Raw genomic sequence first — 15,480 nt, forward strand, 5'->3', positions numbered from 1 at the left:
CCTCGGCTTCCAGTCCTCTTCACACAGAGGTCACAGTTCTGACTTTAGCAGACAGCGCCTGTTTGAAACGCCTCTTGAGATCTTGCATGTTGGGAGACTTTGGCCGGGGAATGAGGGGCGAGCGCCTCTTCTCTGGGGCGGCGCTGGCGGTTGGAGGCGGCGGCTGCTTGGCGAGCTGGCAGCACAGTCTGTGGAAAGCTCCATGCACCTGGTTATAATCTTCGCTGGCGGAGACCTCGAAGAAGGAACATCCCAGAGTCCCCGCCAGCAAAGGGCCCTGCTGGGAGTCTACACGCCTCAGGTGAAGCAGGTCTGCCTTGTTGGCGAGCAGGATCAACGGGGGCACGCCGGTCCCGCCCGTACGGACCACCAGCTGGTGCAGCTGATCGATCAGCTCAAAGCTGCGGCGGTCGGTCACAGAATACACCAGGACCACGGCGTCGGCCCACTGGATGGAGCACGTCACATGATCGGGGATACTGATACCATTATCAGTCATCTAAAAGGGGAAAAGACGAAATTATTAAAATTAAACATTCCTCTGTGGAGCAACTTCATTCAGATCTAAAGTTTAAAGACTTAATGAAAAGTAAACTCTTGTAATGACTGGAATGCTGATTGAGCAGACAGGAGCTATAGTATTACTGCTGTGGAGGGGGTGTGGGTGACAGGGGGGGGAAAAAAGTCTGGATTTGGATCATGGTATCATTTACAGTGGCCCCAGCCAGCCATTACCCTAAATGGTAGATTACTCAGCCCAAAATGAGGGGCTTGCTTTGGGGGGGAACCATCTCTAGGTTTCAGAAATGTTTCCCAAAAGAAACTAACAGCCAGAAAGTCAATTTATGTATGAGATTTGAAATAAGTTTGATCATAAATGCTACATCTGGAGCCACCACTGATTAAATCAACCAAAACAAGATGTGAGAGAGGGAGGGAGGGAGCAAGGAAGGAAGGAAGGAAGGAAGGAGCCCCACCTCTGCACCAGGAGTGTCCTGGACCTGGATGGTCACCTGATCTCCATCCACCTGGACCTCTCTGGAGTAAAGGTTACCTGGACACAGAAAAGAGACCAAAATCAGCTGATTTCATCAAAACAAACAGAATGAAAGCAAATTCATTTAATGGAAAAGTATTTTTAAACTTACCGGCATTTCGCTCATAGTCTCCAATAAAACGCCTCGTTAAGAATCTCACCACCAGCGCTAAAATTAACAAAAAAAGGACAACAATGTTAAACCTAAAATCATAAATCCATATAAACCCAAAATATAGCAATATATCTGTGTTTGGTAAGAGGCTCACCTGTTTTTCCCACTCCGCTGCCTCCAATAACCGCTATTTTAATAACCCGGTTCGGGACGCAGCACTCCGGCGCGCTGCACTCCGCAATGGTCGACATGTTCTGAATAAGCCTCATTTTTTCCTCCCACTGATTCAGTTTCCACTAAAACCGCGAAAGAAATATAGAATAAAACGCTTTGAACTCGTTCAGTAAAGTTAAAGTTATTCCAGGATCAGCAGTGAGGATGTTTCCAGCTGCAGAGCAGAGAGCGACTGAAGCTGAGGAGCCGCGCGCTGATTTTATAGCCTTCCGCCGCTGCTCGCTTCTGATTGGTCGCTCAGTATCTCCAGCGACTCGTGTTTTCTCCGCCCACACGTGGATAAACAGCGACTCGTTTTCAGAAGCAGAGCTGCTGCTGCTGCTGCTGCAACAGGTGGGATCCGACAAAACAGGCTTTCTTTGGGGGAAAAGCTCCGGATTAGAATCTGGAGGGAGAGGTGATATTTTCTCATGTGACTCTCATGGAAGCATTCTGCCTGTGAGGAAAAACATGTTTCACATATCAATAAAGGATTTAGGTTAAGTATCATAAAGGCAGCTATCAGAATTTCCTTCATAATTACAAATCTTGGATTTTGTAAAACTTGCTGTTTTTTTTATCTAAGAACGGAAATATGCAGTTTATCCCTGCAGGATGCCTGTGAATTTGGTTCTCCACTTCTCGATCAGCATTATTCAATAAAATAACCCAAAGACTCACGAAAAGATGAAAATGTGAACTTTTAATCTTTAAAGCGGATTATTTAATAATAATTCCACTATTATTTCTAAAATAACAGGAGGATGACATGAAGACAAAGAGCCTGATTCCAAAAAGGCTGTTCTTTACTGTTATGGAGAAATAATAAATAATAGTGGCAGCCTAGTTAGGGCATAGAGCTTTGAATCCTGAGTTCGAACCCCACTCCCACAGACTGCCACTGGGTCTCTGAGCAAAGACCCTTAACCCCACACTGCTCCCCAAGGGGATGGGTTAAATGCAGAGGTAAATTTCTCCAATGTGAGATCAATAAAGTTCAATAATTGAACTTTCTTATCAGAGTGGTGTCTATGAGGATCAAACCAGCACAAGCGCCCTGCTTTAAACCACTAGGCAAACACTCATAGAACAGAGGTAGAAATATGATAAATGTACATATTTTTAAACAATGCAATTCTTATTACTTAATTTTTGTTGCAGGTTGCGTATGTGAAATCAGTTGTGACTGAATATAAAAAGGATGCATTACGTAACTCATGTTTTTAAAGGCTGATTTCATGCTCAATCTGCTGTTAACCCTTTCCAGAAGCTGTTGAAGCTGAAGCTCAGGTGATCCAGCTCCTTTTCTTGAACATTTTAATTGGGCAATGAAGTTTTTCATGTTCACCTCAAATAAGGTTTGTCCAGATCAGAGCGGTGCGCTGCACAGAGGGACAGAATACAGAAGCTGCTGGTCCTTGACTTGTCCAAATCCCAACCTCGGGACCTTTTCTGCATGCCTTCCCCCTTCTATCTCTCTCTGTATTTCCTGTCTGACTACAGTGAATACAAGGCCACAAGTGCAGCAATAATCCACTTTGAATTTGGATGCGTGCTTCACAGTCCGGATGGAGTAAAAAGTTATGTTTTATGTGATTAGAGGAACAGAGGAATAGCACAAGACAGTTATTTTCTAACGTGTATCCTTCACAGGAAATGTTTCTGGCTGTGTGACTTTGTAGACAGAATACAAAATAAGAAATGTTTGGAACCAGTAACTGGAAAAATATGAAAAAATAAGCAGTTGCTTTAAAATTTGGTTAATGTTTTAGTCTAGAGAATATTTGTATTATTTATTTGAGAATCAAGGTTGATTAATATGGATTTTGTGTAAATGGGCTTTGAGAGGATAGAGAACAAGGAAATGATTATATGACAAAGTCAATTTGCCTATAAATATCGTCCATAATTTGGAAACTTATAGTTACATATTCTAAATTGTGGAGTTTTGAGATCCTCAGTAAAAAATCAACTAAAACACAGATAAAAATTGATCAAATTTTATTTGATTTTTCTATGCCCTAATTCTGTTAGAAGACAAAGAAAAAAAAATCTCTGTTCCTTTGAAAACCCTCATCCTGCTTTCTAACTGACTTAGTTGTGCCAAATACCTGAAGTCACGAGTTTCCTCTGCTTTATTTTGTGGGTCAGAAGCTGGACGTTTCTTCTGATCCAGTTTTTTTCTTTGGAAATTCCAATCCTGTAAACATCAGGTTTTCCAAGTCAGTCTTTACAAACACACTAAAAGGAGCAATAACCAGAATATTTACTGTTAGTCACGAAGTAATGAGAAAATAATTTCTACTTTTGGACTGCAAGACTTCTTGAAGAGGATCTTTTAACTGAATTTAATCAGAAAGTGTAGTCATCAAATATTAAGTGGGTTATTTTAACCGTCCCTACGTGTTGGAAATCCCAGTGGGAAGGAGGAGGTTTCTCACTAACCTTAAGTTCAGAATACAATATGACTGCTGATTACAAAACCTGAACTTTAATAATTGATTAATCTACAAATCTAATTAAATGTTTTGCATACAGACTACTTTAATCTCTTCTGTAAACATGTTGCTGCAGTGCTTTAAATGGAAACACATGGAGAAACACAATGCTACTGGCCTTCAGGGACGATAAGAATAGCAGCTGATTTCAAACGTGTTAAACTATTTAATGTCATTCCCAGTTGCAAGTTTTCATTTCAGATTTAGATTAAAGAAGTTTTAGAAATGAAATGCATGTTATGAAACAGGTAGATAAGGGCCACAGAAAAAAAAGAATATTCTCCTAAATTTTGACTTTTTTTGAAAGGATTAGACATTTATGATGAAAGCTGTAAATTTTTTCCTGTTTATGAATAGGTCATTTTGGATTACCACCAATGTTTAATGTGCTACAGTTGGACAGCTATGGCATTTGAGAAGCTAGTTTATTACATTAACTCTGTGATTTTCAAAATGAGACCAGCTTCTCAAAGGGCAGTCTGTTCAGTGGCAGAAGTTGAAACCTAAATCTGAGGAACTTTCTTTTAAACCTCACACACTTTAAGTCCTCTTCCTTTGGTATGAACATCGGCTCTGCAGAGTGCTTTTGCTTCCTCTGGTCAAACTGAGATTCATGAAGCATAAATATCTCACTGCACATATCACTTTCCACCAGTATGCATGCTTAAAGTTTGCCTGACGACCATAGGCACAAGTTTTGTTGGTTTCCTCCCAATCCTGTGTTTTGAATTCAGTTTTTTGGTGCAGCTCTGCGTCAGCAGGTGACCTGTTCAGGCATGTCCCCTAATTTGTCCTCACAGGGGGTTAACGGCTGCTGATATTGCCCAAGTACACTGCACGCAACACAAACAGGCGCCCACATCCAGCCATACCTTAAAAGAGTTCATGCAAACAGCTATGCTGCATGGCATTATAAAGGTGATTGGAGCTGTTTAAGAGACAATTGAGAAGCAATCCAGTCTTTTTTTAAGCATATTGTTCAGTAATTAAAAATTCATGTGTTTTAGAAAGTTGCTTTATTAGGGATGTTGTTGTTTAGTCTGAATTTCTTTTACCTCCTCTGCCACAAACTCAAAAAGCCTCCCCCTCCTCCAACCCTACCTCCAGTTTTTCATTTTTTCCTCAGAGGTATTTTGGCATCCAGCTCTCATATGATTACAGTCTGGTATGTATTTCTGATAAGAGTGCTGATGACAGGCGGCGGTGCTGAAAAATGAAATTAGTGCCCAGGATTGAGGAGAAGCCAGCGCTGCAGGGTGTTGCACCCACACAGATATCCCTCTGACCACATCACAGACGACACAGTCAGCTCCACCCAGCGGTTCTGGGAGGTGAGGCCTGTTTTCTTGCTAATGGTGAATAAACACATTCTTGCATTTGATGACACATTGGATTCCCCTGTTTCACCCACAGATCAGGGCAGGCACGGGCCTCTGTTGTTAAATGACTGATGCAGACGAGGGTGTCACATTTTCAGCATATTTTTAACACAGGAAGATTAAAGGCATTACGACCGTTCCCTCCTCTTGCAGCAAGGCGAGAAGGCTAATGATGGCAAGCCATAAAGGGAAGGTTTGTTAATGGAGGGCAGCAGAGTTACTCACACATAGGAGGTGACAGGAGTTGCTGCTGCGCATGGTGACTAAAACGACCAATTTGTTGACATGAGTCTTTAATGTCTGACAAACAGCGCAGGGACTCCCATTAACTCCCACTGCCACATGACTCTGCCCTCAGGCTGGTGGAGAGGTACAGCCTCAACCATCCATCCATGGATTTATTTTTCGGAGCAACCTTACATCATTTTTAAACTATTAACATAACACTCTTGAACAAAAAAAAAGCTTTTCACCTCATATTTTGCAGCATTAGAAAGTTGAGTCCGGAAGGTCTTTATTTAATTTGTTTGGTTTAAAATTGAAGTGGACATGTTGGGGCATGACTCAGCCAAATATGGAGGAGGCAGGAAAGGTGGTATGTCCTTTTTTGCCTCCTGAGTCAGGACTGGCTTTCGGTCTGACGTCACCTTTTGCAGACTAGCTCTGAAGAAGACCCACAGTCAGTTCTTGCCCCTGGGCCTTAACCTGCAACAGAGGGTCATTTGGGATATCAGCAACGTAGGCAGTTTAAAGACTTCCCTGGGGTAGAAAACATGAACTGCAGTCATGTGTTCATCAGCATGATGGATTCTTATCATCTCCATTGCCTTTAATCATTTTAAGCAAAGGTGATTGTTAAAGAGTCTTGCTGTTCATTTGTTTTTTTTTATTACCTGAAAGCAGTACAATAAATTTTTTAATTTGCGGCAAAAAAGCAAGAAAAACACGTCTGTTCCTGTATTTTCTCATGGAACCCATCATACGTTTACATATACGAAACATTTGCATTTCCACCGACCAATGGAAATTAGATTTGCCTGCCGGCACAAGCAGCACTGACCCACACAAAAGAAGAGAGGTTGTTTTTTCTAATTGAAATGTAAACCTTCCAACATGCCCAAGCATTTGCATACCTGTGAATAGTCACAGCAGTAGGGGGATGAGTGTAGAGGTTTTAGTTGCTTATGTGAGCTACGGTGAAGGCTTTGAATGACAATGGCCCCCCCTCTACACTCTCCTCCCTCACAAGGAATTCCTCCTCCAAGCTCTATGGCTTAAGTTGGGTATTTATACCTCTTGGACGAGTCGATTTGAAATATTCAACCATTATGTTATGCAACATTAAAGGTGTTTACATTCCATTGCTAGTTGCTGACCTAATGCTGGATAGTTGGCTTCTTCTTATTTCTGTGGACTGGTGCAAACACATTGGTACCCAAAACTGTGTGCTGATATGTTTAGTTGTGTGTGTGGATACATTAAGACAAGAGAGATAGAAAAAGCATCAGGTTTTTGCAGTAATCACACTGACTAAGAGTGTTTTGGTCTACCGTTCATTTGACTATAGCCATATGTATTTAAAGTAAGACCTTAAACTCTGGGATTATCCTGCTGCTGCTGATTGAAGCCTTTGCCTTTCTATTTTCTTGACATACGCAAGACATTCTACGTACTAAGAGATCAAACGTACTCTCCATGACTGCATATTTTGCAAGGTTTTTTCAACATAAACACAATCATGCTGCAGCTGTATTTTCAGCTTATGCATTTGGAACAGGATGAGGAAAGGCAAAAGAGATTTAAATTTGTTGATGCAGCATCTTTTCCAGACCTTCCACTGAGGTTATCAGACCTTGTTCCAATATTCAAGATAAAAAGAAGTCACACCTCTTAAACGTTCTCCTATGTTATCCATGCAATAATTTCAATTCAATTTTAATAGTTTTTTTTATAGCACCAAATCACAACACATGTCATCTCAAGGCACTTTTAACTAGATCATTCAGTCAAATCTATCTATTCTATCTAAGGAAAACCAGCTGATTGGATCGACTCATTGACTCGAAAGCAGTCCCTCACTCCCAGCATGCTTGTAGCGACAGTGGAGAGGAAAAACTCCCTATTAACTAGGGCTGGGTAAAAAAATCAATTCCTTTACATTTTTGCAAAATCGATGTCTAGGAAATGAGATCGATTAGTTTTATAGTGACGCGCAAGACATTCACATTGAATGAGCAGGAAAGATGCACTCAAGATTACTTCAAGCCAGACAGCTGCAAATATAGCCATTAGGTTGACTGAAGACATCAACAAATGTGGGCTGACCAGAAAACACCCTGTAGTTACAGACAAGGCGGCAAATATGGTTTGTTCAGTGCAGTTCATGCAGCTAATGCATGTCTGCTGTGTCCCCATTATTTCACATCTGCTCGCTTGAGTGAGGCTTCCCCTTTTCACAAATAAGTTTGCACTTTTGAGACGGTTTTGTTCACATCTCAAGTTTAAACTGTTTGATTTACAAGTTTGCACTTGGTGTTTAATATGACAGGAAAAAATTAAATACATTGAAGCACCGTTGAACCACTTTCATTATTGTAAAAACAGATAGAATCAAAATTAATCGATTTAGAACTGTGTAAATCAAAATCAAATCAATTCAGGACTTTGGGGAAAATACCCACCACTACTCTTAACAGGAAGAAACCTTCAGCAGAATCAGACTCGGTGTCAGTGGCCATCTGCTGAGGCCGACTGGGGTTCAAGGAGACAGAAGCAGAGATAGAAAAAGAAGAGATACAAAATAATATATAGTATACATAAGTATAATATAAAGCTGTAACCATGTTTCACATTTTGGATGCTATATTTACAGTCTCTCTGATATTTGTTTTTTCAGTTGTGTCACACTATTTCTTATTGGGGATGATGCCGTGAACAGGACTCGATAATCTGACTGTGCTTCAAACATTATGCTGCTCTCTTGGTAGGCCTACTGATGCCAGGCTAGTATGAAATGAAAATTCAGTTTAAGAACATTATTATGAGGAACGTCATACTCTGGTGAAGTAAGTATCGCGTTAGATGTCTGTTCTCCTCAGATTCAGTGGCTTTGTCCAGGAGAAAGGAGCAGGCAGAGAGCAAGTGCTCATGATAAGACTATGTCTATGTCGGGAGCTGGGTTGCAGAGAAAGCATTATCAAAGGTATGACAGAGGTCCTAGTTAGGTAGGAAGGGACGCTGAACAGATTGTGTTGGGGCACAGCATCCATTAAGTTAGATTTATGGCTCAATTTGGGGCCTCTGTGGGTAATTCACACTGTCCCTGGGGGTCATGTCTGTGCGTCTTGTGCAATTTACGACCTGGTCTGAGGTACGATGGTGTGTCTCATGCTGGAGGCAAATCCAGGTCCAGAGAACAGCCGCTGTGGTACTTAAATTGAGACAGACAGTATCCTTAAACGGCTGATTCAGCACTAAGTTTAGGCTGTAGATCTGTTTGATGCTAAACTCCAATTCATATTTTGGTGCTCATGGTACCAGTACCAGCAGAGGTTTACGTAATGTTCTGGTCTTACATGTATTGATGAAAGCCTCCTGATTTGACCATTTTTGCATCTACCTTCAGCTAATATTGCAGAAGAAAGTGTTTTTAGATATATCTCTAGCGCTGTGGAAATCAAGATTATTACATTGTTCCGGTCTCTCTTAGCAAACTACTTGTAGCACAGTTAGGAAAGCTGAACAGCATCTGGTGATGCATGAACATTATTAAGTGTTGCTGCAAAATTTCAGCTGCCTTTATGTCTGGACTGTAAAGGGGCCTTTCCATCATATAAATATGGTTCTTCTCATCCTAAAAATTTCATTGCGTTGCAGACTTTGTTTTTAAGCTGTATATGATGAGTAAACAGTCCAAATATGCTTTAATCTAAAATCTAGCTCTAGCAGTACAGTTGGCCTACTGGGAGGTGAAATACTGGTCCACAAATAAGTCTTTTAAAACAGATTTGTTTTAATAAGTCTTTTAAAACAGATTTTCTTCCAGCATTGTTCTGTGTTAGTTCTGGCCACAAATTGTAGGTGCATCATCAATTTTAGTAATGCCTCACAAACAGAGCTTTTGTGGGTATGTAACCCGGAAAGTAACATTTTAGTCTTTCTTTGACTGAAACACCTTTTTTTCTACATTTTTGACATTTGGATTTTGGTAGTTCCTCCAAAGATACAGCGGGCTTCTAAGCTGCTTCTCTGAATCTTTATGGATGCATATTTAGATGGTGGATTAATCTCTATAGCCACATCCAAAATAGAATCTAAATTTAGTGTAAAACCCAACATAACCCGGCTCCATCTTATATGAGAGATCTGATTGTTCCTTATTTTCCTAACAGAGCACTTTGCTTTCAATGTGGAGGTTCACTGGTCACCCCGAGTGTTTCTAAAAGTAAAAGTGGGAGGCAGATCTTATAGATATCAGGCTCCTCTCCTGTGAAAGATTCTTCACCCTTTCTACCTTTAAGACATTTAGGCTTAATTGTTGCTCTGATAAACCTAATAGATTGGCTCATGTTATCCTGAGCTATCTCTATCAGATTGCTGCTTAATGCTTAGGTTGCTGGAGGACATAGGGACCACTTTTCATTCTACTTCTACCTTCACATTTTGCAATATTTATAACCTTAAGTTCTCAGTGCTTTTCCTCATCATAGTAGCTTCATCTGCTCTGGTACTCTGTTCAGCCCAGGTTACACCGATTATGTCTGATTTTATATTTCAATCAATCAATTTCAATCCAGTTTTTTTTCTATCTCACACTGACCTCAGGGAGCCTAAAGAGGCTCCTATTATGCTTACGGTGAGCAGATCCCAATCTGTGCAGTTTGTTTTTTTCATATGTGTCTCTTTGCCCCACAAATTGAAACAATCTGCCAGATTTCACTGAGACAGATTATGCAAAGTGCAACAACAAACAACAACAACAACAAAAAACAGTACAGCTACGAAGCAAATGGCCGCTTCTTGAGTCTGTGCCACATCTCTTTAAATCAGAACAGAGATAATAAAGGCTGTAGGATGGTCTATATGCATATGGGACAGGACGTTAAAGAGTTGTTATTCTTCCTAGTCCACAATTTGATGCGTTGCAATAAGCTAGTTCTTGGTGAAGCTGTAAGAGGTTATGACCAGAGAGAGATCTGTCAGCTTTATTGATTTTTTTTATTATTATCATTATTTTCATGAAGAGGGCAGAGTGATAAGCTCTACTTACCTACACCACCCTCCCCTCCTTGTTTTTTTTCTTTTTTGGCGAGGTTTAAAGAGGATAACTACTGTACTATATCAAGTTTCTGTCCTCCTGAATTTTGTTCAAGTTTTCTTTATTTTATTTCAGGGAGAGTGATGAGCCAAGCTTTCCTCTACCTTGTTTTCTTTTCTAGGCTCAGAGAGGATCACTACTTAATCCATTCTCTGTTCGCCTGAGGTCCTATTATGGGTAAAGTATGCAGTTTTTTTACAATGTTTTATGCACAAGTCTGCCCCAAATACAAGTCCTATATGTTTGCTGTGCAAATCCAAACCTGACTGTTTTGTCTTGCAATTTACAGACTTTTGTTAGTGTTATTTAACTCAAGGCAGATATGTTTTAATTTGTCTCTCTTCCTGTCAGACCCATGAAGTTGCCCCTGAACTGCTGCGCCATCTGACTAAATAGACCTGGGATCCATTTTAGTTGGAGCTACAAAAGTCCCCTTCTAGAAAATCTTGCCAAGTGTGTTTATCCCCATGGACTCTGAATAAGCACTAAACGCTATAATGTTATTATGGCACAATTTTTTGTTGGAATGGATTTAATTTGTTCGCATTTTACACCTGTGAGACCATCCTGGAGGTAGACATTATTTCTGACCAGAAGACCAACTCAGGACTCATCTGTCTAACTGTTTCCTTCCTGGACACAGCCATCTATGGAGCTTGTTTAACATTACTTCCTATCACAAAGAAAGTGTTTCTGGATTAGTACTTTTATTTTCCGTTAGTGTGTCTGCTTCTCTCTCCTTAAAACTCCAGTCAGTCTTAACAAAAGGCCACTCGCATTGAGCCTGGTCCTGCTGACATTTTCTTCTTGTTAAAAGGGAGATTTTCCTCTCTACTGTCACTACATGCATGCTCTGTAGGAGGGATTGCTGCAGAGTTAACAACATAATGACAGAAAACTTTTAACCAATCTGACTGGATGATTTATTTAAATGTCCTTGTAAAGTGCATTGAGATGAGGAATTGTGATCTGGCGCTATGTATATAAATCCAAAATGATTTGAACCCTGTATAACTAAGTGTATCATATTTGATAAGACCTAAACATACAAACATTAATTTCCTTGAAAAATCTTATGTATACAATCAGACATATGTAGTGAATAGAGAAAGCTGAATAGTAAGCATGGAAATGTTGTATGTATCATAAATTATAAAATATTAATGATGTATGTGAACTTAAAAAGTTAAAATCTGATTTTTTTTGATTCACTGGAATGTTCTTGAATAATAAAGTGTAAACTGCGACATTCATTTCATGGTTTAGGCTGTTCAGAGTTAAAACTTTGAAAACTTATTTTAAACATCTCCACAACTTTGCCAAATTTCCCAGATTTTTGTTTGTAAAACAGCATGTTCTTTATCTTCCAAGTCATATTTTAGATCACTTTGAGATTTACTATGGCACATGTGTCAGACTCAAAGTCCTTGGGCCAAATATAGCCTGCCACTGCAATCTATGTGAGGCATTGTTTAGAGGAGTCCATCACTTAGTTTAGGTGAAGTAAAAATACATCCAGTTGTAGTGGTTCATTTTAAGATTTTTGGGAACATTTTAGTATTCTAATCACACTTCTTTGCAGCTCAAAATGCTACATCATTTTCCTGTATTTAGCAAATGTGACAAAAAGTAACAAAGTTTGTGTTTCATAATATTTGTCATGGTGTAGAAGTTTTATATTTGAGTGGTTAATTTGTGTTATCTGGCATTTACTTATTCAGAGTAATGTTATAAAGTGTGCTTAATTTAACAAAATCATAAAGTTCTAAGGTCTAAGTTTTTTTTCTTATTGCTGCAAACTGCATGTTTAAAGACTCGATGGTCCCAATATGGCCTAAGATTAAAAATGACTTTGGTAACCTTCATCTGTGGCATAAAGATTTATTAAAATGCACACATTTGAAATATTTGTGGTTGTTAGATGGTAAAATGTGCAAAACCAAATTAGGGTATGAATACTATTGCAAGTGACTCTGTTATTGTAAAACAAGTCACCATTTTTCAATGCAGAAATGAAAATAATATTTAAAGTACATCACATATTGGTTCATTACAAACCTCAGCAGGATGTTATGACCGATGAGGAATAGAGGAATAATGCATGAGCAACCTGGCTCTAGCAAGGATAAATTAAAGTTCAAACAACAAACATCACAGATGTTTCTCTGGTCATTTTGTTTCAGTTTGGTCCAACACCTGTCCTGACTATTCATCCCCTGTTACCAGTTATCCCTATTCATGGCATCCATTTATCTTATCGTTGGATGCTTTCTTCAGGGATCTATCATCTCCTTTCTTTGTTAGGACTGATAAGTTTGGTGTTCAGACTGACAGACAGGCTTGCTGCTGTCATCGCATCCTGCAGGAAGAATGGACTCAAATACAGGAGGATTACAGTAGAACATCTTTAGACACCAACATGTCTGCTTTAATGTGCAAATGTACCACAAAATTAGAAACATAAAGAATAAAGATTACAGCAGCGGACGGGTTGAGCAACGAGACAGCACTGTTAAATTGAGATTCTGCAATCTGATACCAAGCTTGGATGGATTATTTTACTTCTTTGTTTAATAAACTGAGATGTCAGTTTTTTTGTATGTTTTTTACAGACTTTGACAGTTTGCTACGTGGTGTTTCGTATAAAAACGTTCTTCCTATCTGTCCAGTTTAACTTGGCTGATGGAACAACAATATTTGCTATCTTTCAATTTCTGATCTTAAGCTCAAGCTCTGCTGAGTTGAGCAAAAGAACAATACAAAACACACAGGCCGATCCACCTCTATAGTTAAAAAGAAACATCAACGTCTAGTAAACGTAATAAACAAAGATCTGCAACACAAAGTAAAAAACAAAACAAAAATTCAACATTCAATGCAATTATAAAAAGTTGTGCTTTAAAAATGTATTACTAAAAATATAACATAATGAATTTATGCTTTTGAAGTGTCCTAGTCAAAGTTTGAATGTAAATCAGGCCTAAATGCTGCTGCATGATCCAAACACCTTTGATTAAATTGTTTACGGTGATCTGCTTGTTTTCTACTGTTTTTTGCTCCCAATGTGCACAAATAAGCATAATGCATGTTAATGTACCAAATTTTTATTTTTATATGTGTTTGATGGTTATGATATTATTCATTATATATAGAAAAATGCTGATGGAAAATAGTATTTACTTTTTTAAATGCATAAAAATCTGAACGTTAAAGCTACAGTGTGTAATTTTCAGCGACATCTAACGTCCAGACTGCAGACTGCAGCAACATGAACATCTCCCCCCCACCGCTTCTCCCCCCCAACAGTACGGCGAGCATTACGGGACAAAATGTCTTCCACGACATCTGGATCACCTACCTTCTCAAGTGATGAGGTTTGTTTACATAGATAATTTTACAGATAGTATTTCATTAGTCTGTGTGTTCAGTACCGTCTCAGTTCATCTCTCTCAACTTGCCGTAGTTACTTTCGAGCGTAATGGGCGATCTCGCAATCGCTAGTTTGTTGGCTCTGCGCTGCCGTAGTGCAAAGATGTTTGCCTCCATGGCTGCAAGACCCGCTCCTATGTAATTATAAATAACGAATTCTAAGGCAACACAAATATTAAGGTTAAGAGGCTGAGCTCGTAGATGATGATAAATAACACAGTTATGTATAATACATTATATTACATTTCTGACTGTATATCCCTGTAATTATTACACACTGTAGCTTTAAAACTCAACTTGTAACTGAAACAAATAATCACAGCTTTGCTCTTGGAAAAAATAAACCATATTCTATATTCTTTTTGCGCAGTTAAATGCCTTAAATGTTCAAGCCTGAACAATAGTTATGCAGCTTGGTCACTGACAGGCCTACAGAGCTGTAATAAACATTGGTGGAAAATAGAAAAGTACATTTACTTGATTACTTGAGTAATTTTTTGGGGCGCTAAATATAACTTTCACTCCACTACATTTAAAGGAAGCCAATAGTTACTTGTTCCTTTTGAAATTTAATTTCAACAATGCATATAGAAGCCCTTCGGACTGTATTTGGACACCATAGTTTAACAGATTTTCATGATTTTCCACAAATGTGAGAAACTCTGGGCAAAAATGATTTGTAGTTCATACATTCTATTAAGCCCTTAGTTGTTGACATGTGACCAAGTTGTTTATTAGGATGAGTTTTCAAAGCTGTTTTCAAGTTTTCAAGCTGTAGTTTCTTTCTGGTTATTCATTGAACCTTCAACTTCTATTTCTATATAGTAAAAGTGTAAAGAGAATCCAGACACTCAAGTTTCTTTTTGGTTTGTTTTGAAATAAGAAATAATAATTAAAATAGCTGTCCTTGTTTTTTTCGGCATTTCTATGCTGAAGTTCTTTACAAGTGGTGTAGAATCAGTAGCAGTTGGTTCTACGCCTAAATACATCAGAAGTTTTCCAAAAGTTTCTTAAACTTACGCTTAAACGTTTCTTTAAAACTACTCTTATAATTATAGAGAAATGCAGTGATATTAGAAAAATATATGAGTATTTCTGAATACTTAAGTACTATTAAATACATGTTTGACATGGATGAATGCTGTATGAATACTTAAGTATTTTCAAAAGTGAGTACTTCAATGCTAACCTGACTCCGCCAGATGGATTTGCTCCGCATATCCATCTGGTAACCTTCCTTGAAGTTATTTTGGGAAGGGGCGAAAAAACTGGTTAGCTGATTGGCCTATGTTGGTGATAGACATGGCCAAATAAACCAATCAGATCAACGAAGCATATGACGTACTAACAGAGCGACGACTAAGAGGAGCCAAATAATAGATCAAACTCTTGCCGAAACCAGTCAGTAGAAGAGCAAAAAAATCTTTTCCTCTGAGAAAAGCCTCCAGAGCAGTGTTTTGCTCTTCTTTCAGTGAAGAAATACTCTGTAATTC

At 38.9% G+C, this 15,480-nt stretch overlaps 1 protein-coding gene across 1 annotated transcript; it reads right to left on the reverse strand.

The window, feature by feature from the left end:
* Positions 1 to 1,557, reverse strand: rasl11b (RAS-like family 11 member B). Its single transcript, XM_015394301.1, has 4 exons — positions 1,306 to 1,557; positions 1,149 to 1,205; positions 978 to 1,054; positions 1 to 499 (listed from the first exon to the last, which is right to left on the reverse strand). Exons 1-4 carry the CDS (start codon positions 1,418 to 1,420, stop codon positions 20 to 22), a joined length of 729 nt encoding a protein of 242 aa, XP_015249787.1. The 5' UTR covers positions 1,421 to 1,557; the 3' UTR covers positions 1 to 19.
* Between the last annotated feature and the right edge of the window lie 13,923 nt (positions 1,558 to 15,480).

Source organism: Cyprinodon variegatus, unplaced genomic scaffold (genome assembly GCF_000732505.1).
Source record: "Cyprinodon variegatus isolate N-32 unplaced genomic scaffold, C_variegatus-1.0 Scaffold680, whole genome shotgun sequence".
Classification (NCBI taxonomy): domain Eukaryota; kingdom Metazoa; phylum Chordata; class Actinopteri; order Cyprinodontiformes; family Cyprinodontidae; genus Cyprinodon; species Cyprinodon variegatus.

Coding starts and splice junctions, on each gene's coding strand:
- rasl11b (XM_015394301.1), bottom strand. CDS start 1,420: ATGAGGCTTATTCAGAACATGTCGACCATTGCGGAGTGCAGCGCGCCG. Junction 1,206..1,305: donor CAGCGGAGTGGGAAAAACAG/GTGAGCCTCTTA, acceptor TGTTAATTTTAG/CGCTGGTGGTGAGATTCTTA. Junction 500..977: donor AGGACACTCCTGGTGCAGAG/GTGGGGCTCCTT, acceptor TTCCCCTTTTAG/ATGACTGATAATGGTATCAG.